The sequence below is a fragment of the Colius striatus genome, chromosome 1 (genome assembly GCF_028858725.1).
Source record: "Colius striatus isolate bColStr4 chromosome 1, bColStr4.1.hap1, whole genome shotgun sequence".
Classification (NCBI taxonomy): Eukaryota; Metazoa; Chordata; class Aves; order Coliiformes; family Coliidae; genus Colius; species Colius striatus.
In genome coordinates, this window is record NC_084759.1 from 89,220,647 (window position 1) to 89,242,004 (window position 21,358).

The 21,358-nt window shown below is 40.5% G+C and overlaps 1 protein-coding gene across 1 annotated transcript in view; it reads right to left on the minus strand.

The window, feature by feature from the left end:
* Positions 1-21,358, minus strand: part of EFHC2 (EF-hand domain containing 2) — a 68,550-nt gene that overhangs the window by 25,236 nt on the left and 21,956 nt on the right. Inside the window, exons 4-9 of the mRNA XM_061988611.1 lie at positions 20,174-20,397; positions 17,292-17,543; positions 15,578-15,688; positions 15,112-15,250; positions 6,919-7,084; positions 5,519-5,661 (exon numbers count right to left, since the gene is read on the minus strand). Of these exons, the coding sequence (XP_061844595.1) occupies positions 5,519-5,661; positions 6,919-7,084; positions 15,112-15,250; positions 15,578-15,688; positions 17,292-17,543; positions 20,174-20,397 (1,035 nt within the window). The remainder of the gene's footprint in view (positions 1-5,518; positions 5,662-6,918; positions 7,085-15,111; positions 15,251-15,577; positions 15,689-17,291; positions 17,544-20,173; positions 20,398-21,358) is intronic.

Below are 21,358 nucleotides of genomic sequence, written 5' to 3' on the forward strand. Positions count from 1 at the left end.
ACTTTTCTCCCATTCCATCCAGTTCAACACTTTTCCTTCTCACACATAAATGTTCTTCTCACTCCCATTTTGCATGTCTCTATTTTTTCCCAGCTAGTCTTATCAGACTTTTGCAAAGCTTTCTCCTTCTTAACCTCAAAGAAACTCATTCACTTTTCCTTCAAACATGACTAAAATAAGGGGGAGAGGGAGAGAGAGAGAAAGAAGGAGAAAAGAAAGAAAAGAAATAAACTTCTGCAGTCCTAGACTCCTTTCTAACTGCTGCTATACCTCACCCCATCCCTACTTCTTACCCTTTCTCTTCAAAGCTATTCTCACTGAACTCTACAATGGCCAGTTCTTAGCCACATCCTTCCATTTCACCTTTCTAAGACCTCTGAAAGTCAGCTACCAGTCTTCTTTAACATCCCAGGGAAGTTAAAAATCCATTTACAGATACTTTCTTTTCATACATATCTTAAAGAATCTGTTGGTGGTGGTATGCAGACTTGCCCATTTACTCTTTCACATTTTGTTTGACTACCAATGTTCAAGAGGCTCCCAGCTGCAATCCCTGAATATATTCTTTTTCCAAGATAAAAGGAAACCAGGAAGCAATCTCTGGCCTGGCACCCATGCTGGGGAGAGCCTGACCAATTGACCCCATCTGCACGGCACAGTGTGTGGCTCTGGCTCCACTCTGGGTGCTACATGATATATCTGGGTTCTTAAGACACAGCTATTATTTTTGTGTGTTCAAACTGTTTGAAGGGATATGAGGGCTGTGCTGCAGTCCAAAAGAGTGGTATTTTACAGCATAAAAATGAAGGTATGTATTGCAGCCCATGGGTGAGGCTGAAGGACCTTCTTTTTCAAGTGTGCAAAATCTGGGATAATATTAGATGACTGAGAAGGTAGGAGCAAGCCAGACCTGATGTAACCTTGTCACTACTGTCTCGCAGGAGAGTTTTCTGAAGTTAAGCATCCTCCAGGAGGGGCCCAGGCTCTCTGGGGCTTTGGCTACTTGGAACGGTACAAAGGAGAATCAGGAGTGACCAAACAGGCAATAATTACAAATGGAGTCTGAGATTCAAACTATTCCCTGCACTTCTTTAATTTAACAGTGAAGCTGTACCCTTAGCATCTTTTATGTCTCTGGACATAAAAAATGACAATCAAACTTGTAATTCACAGCTGGAGAACTGAGCTGCTCCTGAGCCCCACAGCAGCATTACATAAGAAATACATACATATGTGAAGTTTCACAAATTATAGGCCACCGAATGCCAGGAAACTAGTGAAATAATGATGACAAGCCACTGCTGCCATAAATAGTGCTAAATCTTGCTGCAGCAGAGCAGAGCTAACTGGGAATGCTCACTGAAACCTACACAAGTACTCTATACATTTTCAAAACCTTTCTCAGACAATGACTTGTATTTTAGTTGGCAGTGAGATCCCTATTTCTTCTTAATATGGTTGTATACAAGCAGAGATGTCATTAGAAGTTCTGTGCATCGAAAAGGCTCAGGCCTTCCCAAAACCACTCAGGACACTCAAAGTGACTTAGCAGCACCACTGACACAGAAAAAGTTCTCTAGGAATACAGAAAGGTCTAGATATTCATTATACCTGCATTTTTTTATGGATGTGGTGTTCATCATAGGTCTGCAAAGCATTAACATAAGAAATCATTTTTAGTACAGGCTTAAGCATAAGGTTGCAAGAGCACTTAGACCTTAACTGTAAGTTGAATAACTGGACCTCAGAAATCCAACTGCTGACACCAGAGCCTGAAGCAAAGGGGAGTAACAGTCCTCCCTAGGCCAGTCTTTGCTGTAGACTGAGCTGCGAGTACCAAAGAGGACAGTGAGCTGGTCACCATTGGAGGGTGTACCTGAAATACCGTACTATGGTGCTCTGTGCCAAGAAGCTGATATAGGGCAATTCAAGCAGTATCAAAAGAGCTAGTCATGCAGTAGTCACAACAGCCTAACAGCGTAACTAAGGAAACCTTCTCTTACTCTTTTTCTCTTATCTTTGAGACAACATGATTTCCTGACTTTTTTTTTCTCTATACAGTTTTGTCAGAGGCTGATAGCTTTTCAGAGTCAGGCCTTCAATTGCACTTCTTGAGAGGCGTCAGAGCACTTCTGGATGTTAACTGCTCTGAAACTGCTGCTGCAGGTGTTTTGTGGGCTTCAGAGACATACACTAATCTCTCCAACAGGGTCCCACTCAGCCAAGGCTCTAAGTCCCTCTGAGTTACAGAATGACTTCCTAACATCCTTCCCAGTGCTGTGTCCTTCCATCCATGTGCAAGATGCTCCAAGGAAATCAAAAGGTGCTTGAAAATCACAAAACCTTTCATACCCTTAGTTGGAGGTAGCCTACAACAGACAACAGTGGTCAAAACAATTTAACCATAACAATGTTGAGTGACTATGCTCCAGCAATAGGATAAATATGACCAAGCAATTGAGCAGTAACAAAGCAATTGTCACTTAAACATTTGTAGCCTGGCTCCCTGAAATCTAGTTCAGTATTATACACACACATATACTGGGGCCACTCCTGTTTAACATCTTTATTAATGATCTGGATGAGGGGATAGAGTGCATCCTTATTAAGTTTGCATATGACAACAAGCTGGGTGGAAGTGACGATCTGCTTGAGAGTAGGGAAGCTCTATAGAGAGATCTAGATAGGCTGGATCGCTGGGCCAAGGCCAATGCCAATGCCATGAGTTTCAATAAGGCCAAGTGCCAGGTCCTGCACTTGGGCCACAACAACCCCCAGCAGTGCTACAGGGTTGGGGAGGAGTGGCTGGAAAGTTGTCAGGCAGAGAGGGACTTGGGAGTGTTGGTTGACAGCGGCTGAACATGAGCCAGCAGTGTGCCCAGGTGGCCAAGAAGGCCAATGGCATCCTGGCCTGGATCAGGAGCAGTGTTGTCAGCAGGAGCGGGGAGGTGTTCATTCCCCTGTACTCAACTTTGGTGAGGCTGCACCTTGAATACTGTGTCCAGTTGTGGGCATCTCTCTACAAGGACATTGAGGTGCTGGAGAGGATACAAAGGTGGGCTACCAAGCTAGTAAAGGATTTGGAGCACATCTCATAAGAGGAATGGCTGAGGGATCTGGGGCTGTTTAGCCTTGAGAAAAGAAAGCTCAGGGCAGATCCTATTGCTCTCTACAACTACCTGAAAGGAAGTTGTAGCAAGGCGGAGGTCGCTCTGTTCTCCCTAGTGACAAGCAGTAGAACAAGAGGAAACAGCCTCAAGCTTCACCAGGGGAGGTTCACGCTGAATGTTAGAATGAATTTCTTCACTGAAAGGGTTGTCAGGCATTGGAACAGGCTTCCCAGGGAGGTGGTGGAGTCACCGTCCCTGGAGCTGTTAAGAGATGGGTGGATGTTGTGCTGACAGGTTGACAGGGCTGGGACAAAGGCTGGACTCAATGATCTTAAAGGTCTCTTCCAGCCTAAACGATTCTATGATTCTATGTGTTGTGGTTTGGCCCAGCTAGCACAGCAGCACCACAACAGTCTCTCGCTCGGTGCCCCCATTCACCCCCACCCTCGTTAGGATGGCAAAGGCCCCAGCAAAATGGGAGTAAAAAGATAAGCAAAGTTGTTGTGGATTAAGACAAGGGCAGGGAGGGCTCACTGCCAATTACAGTTCCGGGCAAAACAGACTCCAGTACTCGACTCAGAGAGGAAAGTAGGAAAGTTTATTCTACAAGAAACCGAATGGAATAAAAGCAAAAAGGGAGTAGGATGATGAGAAAATTCCAACCAGCACTTTAAGATCTCCCTCTCCCATCCCTCCTTTCTTCCCAGGTCCAGCTCACTGTTCCCGATATTTCTACCTCCTCCCCCTACAACAGCTCAGGGGGGCAGGGAATGGGGGATGTGGTCAGTCTCTCACAGATGGCCTCTGCCGCTTCTCTCTGCTCAGATGAGGATGACTCCTGGCATTCTTCCCCTGCTCCAACACGGGGTCACTCCCCTGGGACACAGTCCTTAACGAACTTCTCTGGTGTGGGTTGTTCCCAGCAGCTGCAGCTTCTGTAGATACAGCTGTAGCTTCTGTAGTCCCTCACATGGGACACAGTCCTTGGTGAATATCTCTGGTGTGGACTCTTGGCCATGGTTGCAGTTTCTGAAGTTATAGGGTCCCTCTCTCAGGACAAGGCCTCTTCTGGGCATAAGTTTAATGAGCTGCTTTGTTGTGGGTTCCTCCCCACAGTTATAGCTGTGGATATTGGGTCCCTTCCTCAGGACACGGCCTGCTCTGGCCATAGTGATAAAGGGTCTCTCACACGGGACATGGCCTCTTCTGGCCATAGTTTTAATGAAGAAAATCACTGTCCCTGGCTCGGGGTCTGTAGTGAAGTGATTGAGTCCCTCCCACAGGACAAGGCAATAGCCACTCTCCCTGGCTCGGAGCCTTTAATGAAGTGAATCACTGCCTCTGGTCTGGGGTCAGCTGTAGCAAAATGAGTCTCTGCCCCTGATATGGGATCATTATCAAAATGAGTCTCTACCCCTCCGTAGAATGCAGGGGAGTCTCTGCTCCAGCACACCTTCTCCTCTCTTTCCTCACTGACCTTGGAGTCTGCATGGTTGTTTCTCTCACTGTTCTTACTCCTTGCACCACCACCAGCCAGAAGAAGAAGGGACAGAAGAAGGAAGAAACAGGAAGAGGAGGAAGAAGAAGAAGAAGAAGAAGAAGAAGAAGAAGAAGAAGAAGAAGAAGAAGAAGAAGAAGAAGAAGGAAGAAGGAAGAAGGAAGAAGCCTCCTCTTCCGCTTCTTCTTAAAAAGTGATTGTGGAGGTATCTAATTGGCTCAGCCCCAGACGTGGGTCTGGCTCACAGCTGGGGAGAGTTGCGAGCAACTACTTACAGGAGCCATCTTTACAGCTTCTTCCCCCTTACCAGAAATGGCTTCATGTCAAACCATGACACTATGATACACAGAAAAGAGCACAGGGTAATCTTCACTGTTTATATGCTTAACACTACATGATTAATGATAAATTATATAAAAAAGTTCCCCCAGTTGTTTTGCTTTCATAAGCTGCTTCTATACAATGGATGCTATAGGGATTTTGTGACACCATAACACAATCTTGCAAAACAAAGGATTTATTCTTTCATTCCTCAAGTCTTACATTTCCTGTCCCTATTTATCACCAGTTACAATACAATTTCTGACAAGAAAAGCAAATGTTTAAAGGCTAACTTTGCAAATTAAAATGTAATAAAGGTTTTAATGAATTAAGCTTCCAGTTCCCACAGGACGTTGTGAGGTTCCATCATACAATGAACAGTGTTATTTTGAGTGATGAAGATTATAAATTTCTCTGACATACAGTTATGCAAGATAATGCAGCAGACCTGCTGACATAATTCCCATTGCTTTTTAAAATCCACATCCCTGCTTCTGCTAGTGCTGGGGCTGGTCACAATGTTTTCTGTAAACTCTAATCAAACAAGTAGATCAGCTGTGACTGACTGCAAGACATTACTGCATCTTACCTGAGTTTCGCTGTACATCTTCAAAAACTGAAATGGTGTCATCACTCAGGAAGTAGGAAATAATGAATTTCCGATCCTTGTCAATAGGATTGTCTGTGATGAGTTTTGCAAGAAAGCGCAGTATGTTACTTTCCATGCCACTTCTAACAAGCAAAACGAAAGGTAAGAAATCAAAAATATAATATGAGAAAGGTTTTCATCACTAAGAGATGTGTTCTCCCACATTTTGTAACACACATTAATTGTGTTATTCCTGGACCAAGAAGGGAAATAGCATAAGATTCTCTATTTTGTCAAAAACCATTTTCAGCTTAAATTAACAGAACCAGCTAGAGTCAGCCGGATAGAAAGGAATCATTTTCAAGAGAAAATTACTTCTCCACCACAGGTCTGGAATGAATTTGTATTCAAATTCAATTGCAAATCAAGCTCCAAGTTTCTTTCCAGAAAATTTACAAAGAAAGAATACACTTAGGTATGCATATTTTCAAATCAAATTCTGAATCGCAATACATGCTAATATTATCTCCACAAAAACAGGTCCAACAGGTGATCTTACTAGGTGGATATTTGTTAAGCAATTGTGTTTAAAATGACTGACAGTACCACTATATGCACTATCAATACATTCCCCAGCCTTTTTTGTAGTAGCTCTTCTCTTTAATGGAGGTTTCTAGCATGTGACTTTGCTTTCTGCTTAGGCTTCAACACTCACTGCCTGACAAACTATTTTGTAACAGAAAGTAATGAGTTAATCATAGAATCACACAATGGTGGGGGTTGGAACAGACCTTTAGAGATCATCCAGTCCAACCCCCTGTTAAAGCAGGTCCACTTAGATCCGGTCACACAGGAACGTGTCCAGGCAGGTTTGAAAGCCTCTGGAGGAGGAGACTCGACACCTTCCCTGGGCAGCCTGTGCCAGGGCTCCCTCACCCTTATAGCAAAGAAGTTTCTCCTTATGTTTAAATGAAACCTTTAATATTATTACAGTAAGTTGCATGAAACTCAGCAGATTAAAAAAAAAAAAAAAACAAAAACAAAAAAAACCCCAACCTAAATGCCAGAAAGTCGAACAGAAAAACAAATCGGTGTTGGATTGCTGAAGCATACAAAATTCCTGACTAATTGCTGGATTAAGACTCCCACTGAAGTCAGCAGAAGGGAAGAAGGTAGGGGATGGGAGGGATAGAGTATTTGCCTTCTCCAAAGAGAAATTTTGCTGAGGTGAGAAAAAAATTTAGTACTGTGTCACTAAACCAATCCCCATGTACTTGTCCCTTAAAAGTCTGATGAGCTGCATGTTTTGATGAACAAAATTATATTTCTACTAAACATTTATCTCCACCAAAAAAAAAAGATATAATTTTTAAAACTGGAATTAATTTTCACTGAAATACCTGTCTTTCTCGATGAATTTCTTGAAATCTTTTTGAGGAGGCTTGAGAAGCAGACCCATACAGGAGCACAGAGAATCCTCTTCAGAACCAAATCCAGTGTAAGGAGGCAATGTTTTTTCTGGCTTTGGAGGTGGTGGAGCCTTATATGGAACTGGGGTGAAATCCTCTACAACAAAGACAGCAAAATTTATTTCTTACTATCTGATGAAGCCATTCTACTAAGGAGTTAAACTGCCAATATGAATACTTACTAGTCTATTTCTATAACAGAGCACTCATTAAAGTCAAACCAGGATCCTCCCTGTTGGTATAGAGCAAAAAAAGACCCCATAGAAACCAACAACAAAACTGTTTCTTCAAGGGTTTCGGGATCTCATCTATAATCTTAAAATGTTTGACAAATAGCATTAAGATACACAGGAAAAAGGAAAGGCAAATACAGTTTCAAAATGGGACAAAATAATAAACTAGCAATTGTATATTAATTTTTCAGTTTTAGCCTTTGAGACAACATGATTAAGCAAATACTTGCTTTACGAGTTTTCTGCCCTCTGCTTTTTGCCAGAGGAAAATAAATAAATACATATAATTTATTCATTATTTAAATCATACATATCTGACAAGAATTTGGTACCTTGAAGCCAATAGTCCACATCTCATTTTATCCAGTTTCAGAAGCATTGTTTTTTCCTTATTTTCCCCAATCTCAAGTCTTTCCTCCAAATGACCAATGGTCCTGACAATCTCAGATACATTGCAGGAGCTGTCTGGACTCAGCAGAGACATGTCTGGTCAGGGACCTGCACCCATGTCCCATAGCGGTGGCTTCCAAAAGCCCCGCTGCCCTATGATGCCTCCTCACTCCTGCGTTGGTGAAAATCTCTTCCCTTGTTGCTTCCCTGCACTGCGCTTTTGCTGCAACACTGCTTCAACTCGTCAGTGGGGTTCACAAAGAACTTAACAGAGTAATAACAGTCCAACAGTTAAATAAGGTTAATGGAAAATGGAAAAGGTGAGAGGAAAAAAAAAGTTATTTTTATACGAGAGGAAGTAAATGTGCAGGTGTGAAGCAAATGAAGACATAAATCATAGGAAAACAAGATAATTCAGGTTGGACAAGACCTCAGGAGGTCTCTAGTGTGGTCTCCTTTTGAGGACAGCGTCAGCCCGAGGCCAGACCAGGCTGCTCAGGGCTTTACCTACAACCTGCTCTGGCAACCTGCCTCAGGGAGGAAAGTTCTTTCCAATATCCAACTTTGAGACTCTTGTTTCCACTGACACATGTTGGCTCATGCCCTTCCACTGTGTACCCCTGTGAAAAGCCAACCTGCTTGGACTCAGTAACCTCCCTGTGAGTGAGTGCAGGTGGGCAAGTGGCAGGTGGGTGAGTGACTCAGGCTGGGCAAGCCCTGTTCTCCCAGGGGTTCCTCAGCACTGACCATCAAGGGGCTTCCCTTGAACTTGCCCTGGCTGATCCAAGTCTTTCCTGTCCTGGCAGACTCAAGAGGGAACACAATATCTTGATGAGGTCTAACCAGTGCTGAGCAGAGAAGGAAAGTCACTTTTGGGCTGTTGAGGCTGCACCTGGCCCTTTTTGCTGTGGCTTCAAGCCCTGCTTGCTGCCCCCGCAGAGCCCTTTCTGCACCAACATGAATGCAACAAGGTCAGAGACAACTGGTGTAGCACTGCCTGCATGGAGCAGTGTTATCTCCACATATGGGTGTTCTGAAGACGTTGCCCTGAAGAAGGGAGAGCTGGCTGGGCTAGTAAGTGAAGGACAAATACATGAGGCAAAGTGGAAGAGGATGGATAACAAACCACAGTCCAGAGAGCAAAAAGTGATATAAGACAAATGACAAAACTGATGTCACTTGGAACATTTTCTGAATTGGCTCGTGATTAAAATGGTTTTCGAAGATGGCTATATCAGAAGACTAAAGCAACCTAACTTCTTAAAATCTGACTTGCCTTTAAAAAATACGGAAAGCCTTCAGATGTCAGAGTTTTTCATTAACTTGAAAAAACAATGAGATCTCCATTGGCCTTTACCTCCTAGAAGAATATGATCTGACTGAAGAACCTAACACCTTCACCTCAATCAGTTAAAAGGGGGGTTTACAAAGCCACACCAATATTTTTCACCACCAAAACTACATGTGTCCTTTCTGTCATTCAGCAGCATAAGGACCAAGTCCATACGCAAAAGTCCATTCAGTTGTTTTCAACCTTTACCATGAAAGTGTATGTGTGTATATACGCACCAAAACGCTATTTCCTAAATACTGTTTATGACAAAATTGCCCCTCGAGACATTTTCTGTGTGACACCTTGTATCGCTTCCACACACCATCCATGTTACAATAAACACAGAGCACGCACATCGACGTACACCGACACAGAAAGAAAGAAAACCCACAGCATCCGCTGGTATTGAGCCGGTGTGTGCTCAGACACTACGCTGTGCTGGACACCCGGGAAGGAACCGCGGCTTTTCACACGGCTGGTTACACAGCGTGTGGCACACAGGGCGGGTTCCACACAGCCGGTTCCACACGGGGGCTGCTCGGGGAGGGGGACGGTGGACAGGAAGGGAAGAAAGCCCCGAGCGGGCTGGAGTGTGGGCGGGCGGGCGCTTCCTGCGTTCCCACAGCGCCACCTAGTGTCCCCGCGTCAGGGCAGGCGGCGGGCACGGCGCAGCCTCAGCCCTCTTCTCTCTCCCCTCATCGCCTGGCGCTCAGGGCAGGAGCTCCGGGTTCTTGTCCTGATGGTTTGATGCTGTTTCTAAACCTTAAAGTTTTGAGGTTTTTTTAAAATTTTGCAATATGTCAGTCTGCACTAATATTTTCTCCCCCTAAGTCTGGAACTTTGTTGCGATGTATTTCAGCAGAAACAAACCCCTTCTCTTTGCATAGTTGCAAATAATACTCTTCCTGCCAAAAGCATTTGGGAAGCCAGGACATTCAGTTGAACTACCAAACTCAAAAGGCAAGGTTGCATGTTTACATGCAGACCACAGTGTCCACACATTAACACTTGATGTGTAAAGGCATTAATTAAGAAACATCGAAGCAATTCCTTTTATATGTACTTTAGCACATGTGGATAAAAATTAAGATTTCTAAACTACAAACGAAGAGGAATATTATGTTAGCCCCACAGAGTATGTAAATCCCTCACAACCCATGCTTGAAATAAATGAAGTCCAAAGAGAACGTTAGTACGTTGGTTCCCATGCTTTTCCTAGAGTAAAATGACTTTGCTTAATTCAGATTCACTAAAAAGAAAAAGGCAGATATCCAGCCTGTTTCCAGGGTTTTAAGGGATTATGTGCATCTATATTTCCTGTGAATTTCCTGTGAATGAGGAAAGAAATTGCCATGGAGAAATGCAGTTTACAAAACTAGTTAAGAATTAATTTCCGCTTAAAAACTAGGTGCACTGTACTGATAGCCATATCCAAGCTCAGAACTCATTTCATCTTTGCTCTGACACACACCATTGAGGTAGAATCAGAAAGACAACTTGCATTCACACATAAAATGCACTTCTCCCAAGGTTAACACTGTTTCACAGAATCACAGAATCTTAAGGGTTGGAAGGGACTTTGAGAGATCATCCAGTCCAATCCCCTGCCAGAGCAGGACCACCTAGAGAAGATCACACAGGTACTCGTCCATGTGCGTTTTGAATGTCCCCAGAGAAGGAGACTCCACAACCCATCTGGGCAGCCTGTTCCAGTGCCCCTCATCCTCATGGTGAAGAAATTATTCCTTGTATTTCTTCGGAACCTCTTACGTTCCAGCTTATACCCACTGCCCCTTGTCCTATCATTGGAAAATTACTTCTCTCCAGTCTGGAAAAAGAATCTATGCCCCCTTCTTCCATACAGGCTGTAACATTTTCAGTGTGAATTTACAGTGGGCAGAGGGTAAATTGAAAGTCCAGGATTACAAACTTATACTTCCAGAAAGACTAGCACAGGTATTTTCCCCATGGACAGTTTCACCTCTTGTTACTATATCCATTGACGCCCATCAGAGATTGGCTGGCACTAGGGGTTTTATTTCACCCAGTGTATCAAACATGCACTGCACACTAGTAACTTTTTCTCACCATATCAAAACCTGAGTGAGATTTTAACAAGTACTGGAAATAGCAAGGAACAAAACAGCTCCAGCCACGTCTTTAAGATATAAACAATTAAGACAGAATAGTAAGAAAAACAAAATTCCTCAAGAATAATTTGTTACCACAAAGGCAGCATTAAGCGTTACGCTAGCTTGAATGACCTTGTCTGCTTTCAGTTTCAATATACAATATACACTGTAAAATTTTGTTTATATATTCTAAGATTTACCTTCGTCTTTCAGTCAAAGAACTGCAAGCAAACCCTCAGGAGTTAGATAAAAATATAATTCAAGGAAGGGTCAAATGCTGTATATTTTGGATTAGTATGATAACCATACTGAGTATCAGTACATAACAGGCAGGCAAGAAATTACACCTTTAGAAGAAGAGGACAGATGCCTCTGAGCATTAGAGTCAAGGGCAGGAGGCAGAAGTCCCATCAAGCCTTAGACAATGTAAGAAGTGTTAATAACCCAGAGGTATGACACTTTACATTATGTTCTCAATATACATATAACAAACAGCTGAGACTTGGGTTTTGTGAGAGTCCATTTCACAATTTAAGTAAAAAGTAAAATAATAAGACAATACCATCTTCACAACATTTACATGCAGGATTAAAAGAAACTTAATGCTCAATCACCCATGCAGCTAAAATATGACAGTGTTTCTTCTGATTCAAAGAAAATCTCCTTTTACAGAGTGTTACTTCATGGCTATTCCAATTACCTAAGGGAAAAAAAGCATCTGTAAATGCCCAAGTATATTCATAAGCCGCTGCTCAGTCTCCACGACATATAGTGGAGAGGTTAGACGCCAAAGAGACTGTTCTCTAACAAGTTTAGTGAAAATTGGCAGCAGGCTTTAGTGCCCCTACTGAGGGAAAAGCAAGAAGTCAGCTGTTATCCAGTAACAGCTGCCTGGCCAAAAGCACACATGTACTGGCCAGCCGATCACCTCACATGCTGCTCTGCCCAGGGAGCAGGTCAGAGAGGGAGCCTGAGAAATGAGGGGGTGGGAGAGAGAGGAGAGCTGGGACAGGAGAGGGATTATAAGGTGCTGCAAAACAGTTTAGGAGGTGCCAGGACAGAGAATAAAAATCAGTAGGAAACCAGATTTTACTGGTTTTGTCTCCTCAGGAATAATCTGTTATATGAGAAAAAATACTTTATACTCAACTTCACACCTGATACTCAACTCTGTGCTAAGATCCTGTATTTAGTGAGAAGAGTCAATATCAGCTTCTCCTCATTGCACATCAGTATATTTCACTTTTCAGCTGGGTGACCACGACATCTACATTGGCTATAGAATATTTTTCTTCACCTCTGAGGCTGAACAGATAATATCACATATTAGGGCATTTTCTCTTGCATTCATAGCACTGCTTGATGAGAGCAATATCATTAGCTTCCTGTTAAAGAGCATTATTTGTTGTTTACCCATGGAAAAGCCCTCCTTTCCTTTTCACAAACAGTATAAAGAGTAAAACAGGCAAAACTAACATTGGAAATATATCAGATATCGTAGTCGTACACTTCAAGAGAAATCTAAACTGCCCTTAATTCTTCTAAAGGGCAAATTCCATCAATAAGCAACTTAGGCTGAAACTGCAGAGTCAAAAATAAATGTTGGCCTCTTTAATGGCTTTAGCAGAAGAGTGTAAATTGAAGGAGAGTAATGTGAAAACACAATAACAAACAGCTGGATTGATGCCACGAGGTGCTGAGCACCGTGCCTTAATGTAAGAACTAATTTATCCACTTGCTTACTCTTACTCAGGTAAATGGTCTCCCTGGACTCGAACTGCAATTAAGCACGTTTCAATGTTTAATTGGACAGGAGCAGAATGTCAGGCACTTTGTGGGACAGAGCCCACTGAGAATACCTTGTGCGTCCCGCAGACACAAACAAAATTTGTAACTTACTAAGGATAAAAGGTGGAACCCTCACCTTTTCTCTCTTAAAATCTCCTCTTAAGCCAAAAACTATACTGATTCTACTCCTAGTCTCTTCTGGTTAAAAAGTTACACATACATTTTTTAAATCCTGATGGAGTAAGCAGGAAATAATTTCACAGCAAACTGTGAGACTCTCTTAGCTCTAAGACAGTATTTTCTGTGAACAAGACAGGTGGCATGAAGATGGATGTCATTTTCATGTTAGTCAGACTATCTGCCATCGTGTGTCCTTAAAGGCATGTGCAAAATACTTTCAGTTTCACAAAGGTCCAAGCTAGAGCACATCTTTTTGTGTTTCATGTTAAGGAGGCAGAGAAACTGGAGAAAGCACTGGGAAAAAAAAATTATCGCAGACAGAAAAGAGTGGACTATGGGGAAAGACTGAAAGGTTTCCCCTGGCAGCAAATTACTTGGCTAGGGTGGTGAGATGGTGTATTTGCAACAATGTTCAAATAGGCACAAGGTTCTTAGCAAAAAGAGGACACCTACCAATTTATCCCCATGTCCAACAGAAGACACAAAAGTTAGTCTCTCAGTTTACACAAACCAGCTTCAGAGTAGCTATTAAGCAGCATTTTTAAATATGAGGTGAGGACAAGGTGCCTCATGAGGCAAAGAAACCTCCTTCTCTGGAGGATGCTGATAAAAGGCTATATAAACATGTATACAAGTCTATATATATACACTGTCCTGCCCCAGAACAATGGGAAAGGACTAGATCACCTGGAGTGCCAGTTTTCCAGGATTCTGCACATCAGCAACTTCAGAGTTCTCTTAACTTGCAAACCACCTAACTTTAGCATCCAGAGACATGACCAGTAACTACTGAGCCAGCACTAAAGGAAGCAAATAGCCTTTGCATTTGTGTAATGCTGGGTTTCTTTGCTTCGTTGATACAGAATGGTCAGCTGCATTTCATTTATTGCCGGCTGTGAGTAGGAAATCCCCATTCACTGTTCCAGGATATTTTGTTCAGACAGAAGACAGTGCAGCCAAACAGTGGCAGCGGTTTTGGCTGAAGAAATTCTCAGGGAAGAATCCCCTGGTTTGCATCCCTGGAGTTAGACTCACTGTTATTATAGATAATACTATGGTTATTGAATATGGATTCCTCATACTCTGGCTAGCATAAGAAAATATTTATTTTGGTACAGACATGCCAAGCCATTATTTTTAAAGGCCCTAATGAGATGTGTTTTTCCAATCAAGAAATTTAATGTTTTAATGGCAGCCCTACAACATTTAATTCCCCCAATGCAGCAGTCAAGCTTTGATCCAAACACTATATTTTCTCTGATCACATCAAGCTGAAAGAAATAGTTTACTCAGGTACAGAGAAAGGCCACAGTAGGATTCTTCCAACCATCTCTGAACAGTCAGACAGCTATATTTATTGAATAAATAAACTGCCAGAAATTAAGTTAGTTTTGCAGGAAGATGTCCATAATACAACCATTAGCAAGCCCGACTGAGGTAATTCAAATACAGATAAATGAAAGTCCCTATTGTTAGACATTTCCCAAATGCTTTTCCATTATGGACATAGACTCTAAATGTTTCCAGAATTTGGTGCTGAAACTTCACAGGACACATACTCTTAATGGTCCAGAATACAGAAAACTACATTGAAAAACCCAATAATGTGACAGACTACTACTGTCCTGTCAGAAAATCCTATTATGTGAGGATTCTCACATCCATATAAAATGAAATATAATATAATGGGGAGTAATTGAGCTCATTCCACTTACCTACTCATTACCTACACTTTTTTTTTCTGACTGCAAACACAGCTATTGGAATGGCAGGGGGAAGAAGAGGAGAAGAAATGGTAGTCTAGTCATATTTTGTCATTCTAGTTTTAAAAGAGAGGCAGTTAGGAACAGAACACGTACATTATGTGTTAGTTTTCAATTCAGTAGCATACAAGAAAGCCCTCTGGATCACCTGCGAAATTACTGCTTTGCTGTTAACAGCTACAACGGATTGTTATTGCTAAAGGTTTTAAAGAATGTATTTTGTCAGAAATAAAATTCGGAGACAGCTCTGTCAGACACAGAAGTATAAAAATGCTGATAAGGAAAAGATAATTAACACTACTTACCAATTCCGTACTTTGTCCTGTAATATTCTTTAGTGAATTCATCACAATCACAAAGTACTATCTTCCTTCCCCAAACATTAATTACTGCCCCTATTTTCAGGTCACTGTCTCTGTAAAATTCCTGATGCACTGCTCCTGTCTAAGATGAGAGGGAACATTTAAATAGCAGTTCTATAAATCTCAGAATCCCACTACCTTTCTTAAAATCTAGGTAATTTAGTGCATGTGATTTAAAACACAACCTTCCCTGTCCATTTGCAAGTATTTTTCACCGTGCCAAGCTATTTCACTTTCACAAACACAGAATTTACATACAGTAAATCTCAGTAGTTTTCATTCTACCTGTTCTCCAGTGGCAACACAATTTTACAATTAACTCTCTTTGTTGCAGAGGACAGCAGCAACAGAAATTACAAAAACTACTATAAACACATTCAACTGCTGGAGGCATTCAGTAATATCTGACCTTACGATTGTCCAGAATGTAACAGCTTTTGTTTCCTACCAACTTTCCAAACACATTGAGGACAGTGCGACTGGTGATTGTGCCTGGCTGATACAGCCCTGTGGGCGCATACTGCAAGAAAAGACACCAAACCTTTAGAAATATAGTTAACAGTGAAGAAAGATAACTTGGTTACCTCAGAATAGTAGGGTTTTTACAGACTGACTATTATAGTATTTTCTTGGGAGGATTTTTAGTAAATCTAAGGTGAAATGATGTCATCACACCTAAAAAGCAGTGCACATGTCAAAAGCAAAGACGCATGCCACAAGAAGCATTCAGAATCTTACACCGTATCCAAGAGTAAAGTCGTCTTCGTCTTGCAAGTAAACAGAAAGCAAAAGTTAATGCACCCAAAGCAGCACAGTGTTGTCAACATTTGCTCTAAAGGCTAGTATTTGGATAGTAATCATTATAAAAACATGCAAATGAACCACTCAGAGTTGGTTGTACTCTGCTAAGCACTGCATAAATCCAAGAGATTCAAGTCAGCGTATGATTCTATCAGCAAAAAAAATTAGTATTTTTGTTTCTACTGTGAGTTTCAAAATTACAACAGTATTTATCCCAGTAATATCAAACTTAATGCACAAACATATAACACTTTTTTTAAATTAAGAACTTCTGATGCAGGGTGACCAAAGTGTGCTATTTTGTCTGGCCACCTTTCCTGACATCCCAACTTTTGACTGGTCTCCTCTGCTGCCTTTCTCAAAATTTCCACTGAATTCAGAGGAAGAAGCTAGTCCTTACCATTGCAACATGGACTTCAATGGTATAAGGGGTCTGTTAATATAGGACTACTGCTAAATCAGCATCTCAGAACATAACATGCACAAGGTCACAAAAGTGCAATGTTTTGCAATTAAGTTTTTACCATAAAAGCTCATGGACATCTATGGCATCTCAAATAGATTATCAATATTGGAAGGAAAGGAGGGACAAGATTCCACAGTGGTTTACTCCATCTGTGGGTTGATGAATCTATCTAGGGCAATGAAGTGTATCCAGCTCATTAATTTTTAAATCGTAATAGGCTACAGAGGACTCAAACCCTTTGAAGATTTCTCTGAGAAAAGACTTCTCAAATGAACCCCTGATTAATGCCTGACAAAGCTTATCCCTGGATTCCTACTGATTTTAACTACCTTTGCATAAGATCCCATATCCAGAAATTCAATTTTAAGAAAGCACTCTAGATTTGCTACAAAGAAGTAATGTTATGGAATACTAAAACTGGACTTTTCTAAAGGTTCCAAATATAAGTCATAGGGATCAAATCTGAATTCACCTCAGTTTTACATTAGTTTATCTGTCAATACTAATTAAGCTTCTGGACTTCCATTACAGCAGAGCTTTAGTACTATATTTACCTTTATACACTAATACGAGAAAAAGGAAATTATAGGTTATCTTTCTGCTAAATTTTCTCTCCTTTTAATTTTAAACTTTATTTTCTCTCCTTTTAATTGATTTTTAAACTTTTTTCCCCCATCACTTATTAAGCTGTTATATCAGTATGTGTGGAAAACTTAAAACATGCAGTTATGATTAATACTCTGGTAACACTTTCTAAATATCGTTACAATCCGAATACAGGATTTTCAAAACAAGGCATTTATTATTTCTTCATTAGTGGAAGCATATGGAATAAGCTGAAATTTTCATTTCTCACCTTTGGAAGCTTATCTCTTTTGAGGAAAAGGGGAACTGCATCCCGACCTGAGTTTACTGGTATAACTTCTTTTATATCAATAGTATCATCAGACAAATAGTAGCGCAGAACAAGTTCCCGTGGGTCATGAAACATGGATTCTGGGTCATTCCACACACAGAAAAACCGTAAAACATGTCCATCATGCTCTAGAAATTGTTTCAAAGTGTCAATGCGCTCATAAGGGCGCAGTGGCTTCATGCTATCCAGAATCTACAGATAAAGGAGAAATTAAGAGAAATGCCTTTTTAATTATTTGCTCTTAGAAACAGGATACCAAACTGCAGGGTATCATCTAATCTTAGAACATGATTTTAGGATTTTCAAACAATACCACAATACATGAAATATTATTTCTGCTGTTATCAAAGAAGTATTTACAGGATTGCTGTGCCCTCAGAAAATACATGAACACAATTTTAGATTGGTTTTGATCTTTGTTTTTCTCGTAATAAGACCCTTCATATCAGAGCATTGTTAAATTATTTATAGTACAGCTCACATTTTCAACAAATTGTGCATAGTAATCAGATGACTACAACTCCAAATAGCACCACCTTTCCTGATTTTCTTCTTTTAAAATTATTTTTTATAGATGATGTATAAGGAATTTGTTCTTTCTTTTCTCCTTTGGTGTTTCCTTTCTTTTACCTTTAAAACATAGTTTACTTACTTTTCATTCATGTTTTCATTCATACAGTTGGCAGGTACTAGGTATGTATGTTCTCCTCCCAATATACATCCATAGATCTGAGAACTAAAGATATATTCCTGCAATTGCATTTATATTCTATCCTGGGACTGGAACATCTTTCATATGAGGAAAGGTTGCGGGAAATGGGGCTGTTTAGTGTAGAGAAGAGGAGACTGAGGGGGGATCTCATTAACATTTACAAATATCTAAAGGGTGGGCGTCAGGAGGTTGGGGCATCCCTTTTTTCTATTGTATCTAGCATCAGGACAAGGGGTAATGGGATGAAGCTGGAACACAAAAACTTCCACTTAAATGTAAGAAAAAACTGTGAGGGTGAGGGAGCAGTGGCACAGGCTGCCCAGAGGGGTTGTGGAGGCTCTTCAAGACCCACCTGGACATGCTCCTATGCGACCTGATCTAGGTGAACCTGCTTCTGCAGGGGGGTTGGGCTAGATGATCTCTAAAGGTCCCTTCCAATCCCTACCATTCTATGATTCTGTGATTCATATCTTCATTTTCTGGACATCTACTATGTTTCTGGTGCAAATTGATCTAGTTTTGCTCAAAGCAGTCCAGAACAATCTACCCTTAATAAGCAAAAAAATCACCTTGCACAAGCCAGTCACAGGAAAGTGACAGCATAAAGCAGCAGACTTTGCTCCATAACTTTTCTGTAATTTCTCAACAACTGAGAATATTAATACATAGATTTCAGTAATTTTTGGTTTTCTGATTCTCTTATTTCTCTTCTCCATTCTCTCTGAGTATACATGCACAGTACTTGAATGTTTTGTTCTCCATTCTCTCTGAGTATACATGCACAGTACTTGAATGTTTTGTTCTCCATTCTCTCTGAGTATACATGCACAGTACTTGAATGTTTTGCTTGTTGTTTTTACAAAAACAACCCAACAAGACCTAAGCAGGGTATTCAGTATCACATGCAATGTTGATACTGTCTGCCGATATCAAGACAACTCAGTGTGTGTTAATACACACCTGTTACCTACAAGCCCTGAGTAAGGGAGAAGCAACCCACTGCCAGTCTGAGTCACTACTACACAGAATCAGGAGATGTATTACAAATACTACTTTGCAGTGGGGGACTGCAAAAAGCCTAGCAGCATGAATAAAGTGAAACCCACATGTTCACCTGAGAGCATCTCGGAGACACGCAAATTGTCCTACACATCTCAGTCATAATTACCTTCCCTTTGCTGCTGAGAACTGCAGCAGTCTTCTCAATAGAAGGATTAAGTAGAATGCAACAGACACATGGAGTATTTGCTGCTTTCAGAGTACTAGGCGGGATCTATCACAACCGGCTGCATATCATGGGCCGATAGTCTTAACAGAGTCAGATCAACAGAAAAATACAGTGCCATCTGCACTCATACTCATCAAGAAAAACTGCACTGAAAGAAACTTTCATTATTACTTACAGAAAAACTCACTCCCACTATTATTTCTAGAGAATCCCAAATCCTGCAAAGAGGAATCCTTATAGCATCTAGGAGATGTGAGTGAGATTTTTGGAGGAGGTGTGTGTGTGTTCTCATATACTCATAAAGAGGGAACTGTGTTCAAATAAAACTTCACAAGCCTTAAATCTGCAGAGCACTGGGTTCTGTATGGCAGAACAATTTGCTTTATATATGCAAAGAGCTCTTAATAACATGTGAGGTAGAGATGAAATACGATGTATGAATAGACCAAGTGAGTCTGCAGGAAGCCATGGATGGGCTTGAACCACAATTCCAATTAGATCTTCCTTTAAACATTTTTAAAGTGTTTATTATCATTACATTAGCTCAAGCAAACCCATAAGAAGAAGATATAATAGGTCAATTTTTTGTTCTTTTTCATCTTAATGCTGAAAGTTTTCTTTTATTTTTACCAATTAATTTTGTTCTATTTCAAAAGGTATGTAAATACATCAAGAGAAAATCAGTTACATTTGGGACTTTGCTGTGCTAGTACAATGGGGCATTTAATAAAATTTTCAAAACCAAATTTTCTCTTGGGATTTATTGTGTGAAAATACTTATTTCCTAACTGCTAATAGATAAATATTTTATATTATTCATATCACTAATAGCAACGTCACTTCTATTAAAATCAAGTTGTCACTATTACTGCCTCATCTGACCTTTCGCCGCTCTGTGGTGTATGGGTCATCTGGACAACCTGTAGGAGGATTTAATCTAACTCCCATCTTCCTCAGGAAATTTTTTGTAAACTCGTCGCAATCTGTAATCTTATATTTTTGGGCATAAAGGATTATGTCTATGTTGATATTGAAATGATCTATAGTATAGAATTGATCTTCATGAGGAGGTGGAAGTGGAATCCGCTGCCGTCGAACAATAGTTCCTGTAAAAGAATTAGAAGAAATTCATAGAGTAAAATATCCTTTGCTCTAAGGATCACTTGACAGACTTGCTAATTTTCTGTGCTGATATGACCAAAACAAATGAAGCCATATGGGACCAAAAAAATCAGCAAAAGAATTATTAGGTGAGACCATCCTTTTTATTAACAATACTTTATGCTGATCATCATTTGGAACCTTAAGTTTGAGTATTTAACTGAAGTTAATACAGAAAATTACCACCTTCTGGAGAAAACAGTAAAATACTGGAATAAATTCCCATTTGTTAGTGAAAACATAACAGGTTAGTATTTTTTCCAAATATTTTGTCTCATTATGAAATGTTACTTTTTTTCAAAAGCAACAGCAGTCTACAATACTCAATAGTATTGTTAATGTCTCCTTTATAAAACACACAGGCAGCTGTGAAAAACACATGTGGTGGGAGTCTATGAGAGGGACAAGATTTTTCTGTACACTATGAAGAGTGAGGAGAGCCATATGTAACAAAGAATAGAGGAAAAAATCTGCCCTATCAAGGAAAAAAGTGTGACCTGTCAAGAATGAAAGCAAGCACATTCAACTGACTTTCCTTCAGGTGCACACTAAGGAGTACACTGAAAGTAGAAAGGAGAAATGAGTTGGGCCCAACTTGCTGGGCTGCAGTAAAGAATTCGTCTCAAAAATACAGAGTCGGGAACTCATAATTCATAGCCTAACAAGAGCACTATAAAAAAGAAAAAGAAAGAGGGGAAGGAGAGAGAAGGAGAAAAAAGATAAATATTTTAACTTTCCTAAAGTAAATACACACTTAAATTTTCTTATTGGTAGTCTTTAAATGAAAGGGCTCTTATTCTGAGAGCATTACATTTGTTTACATTTCCCACATTAAAAGAGTAGGAATCTGCTATTGATCTATTAATTGAAAACTCACAAATACATTAATGAATTGGGTAATGCTTC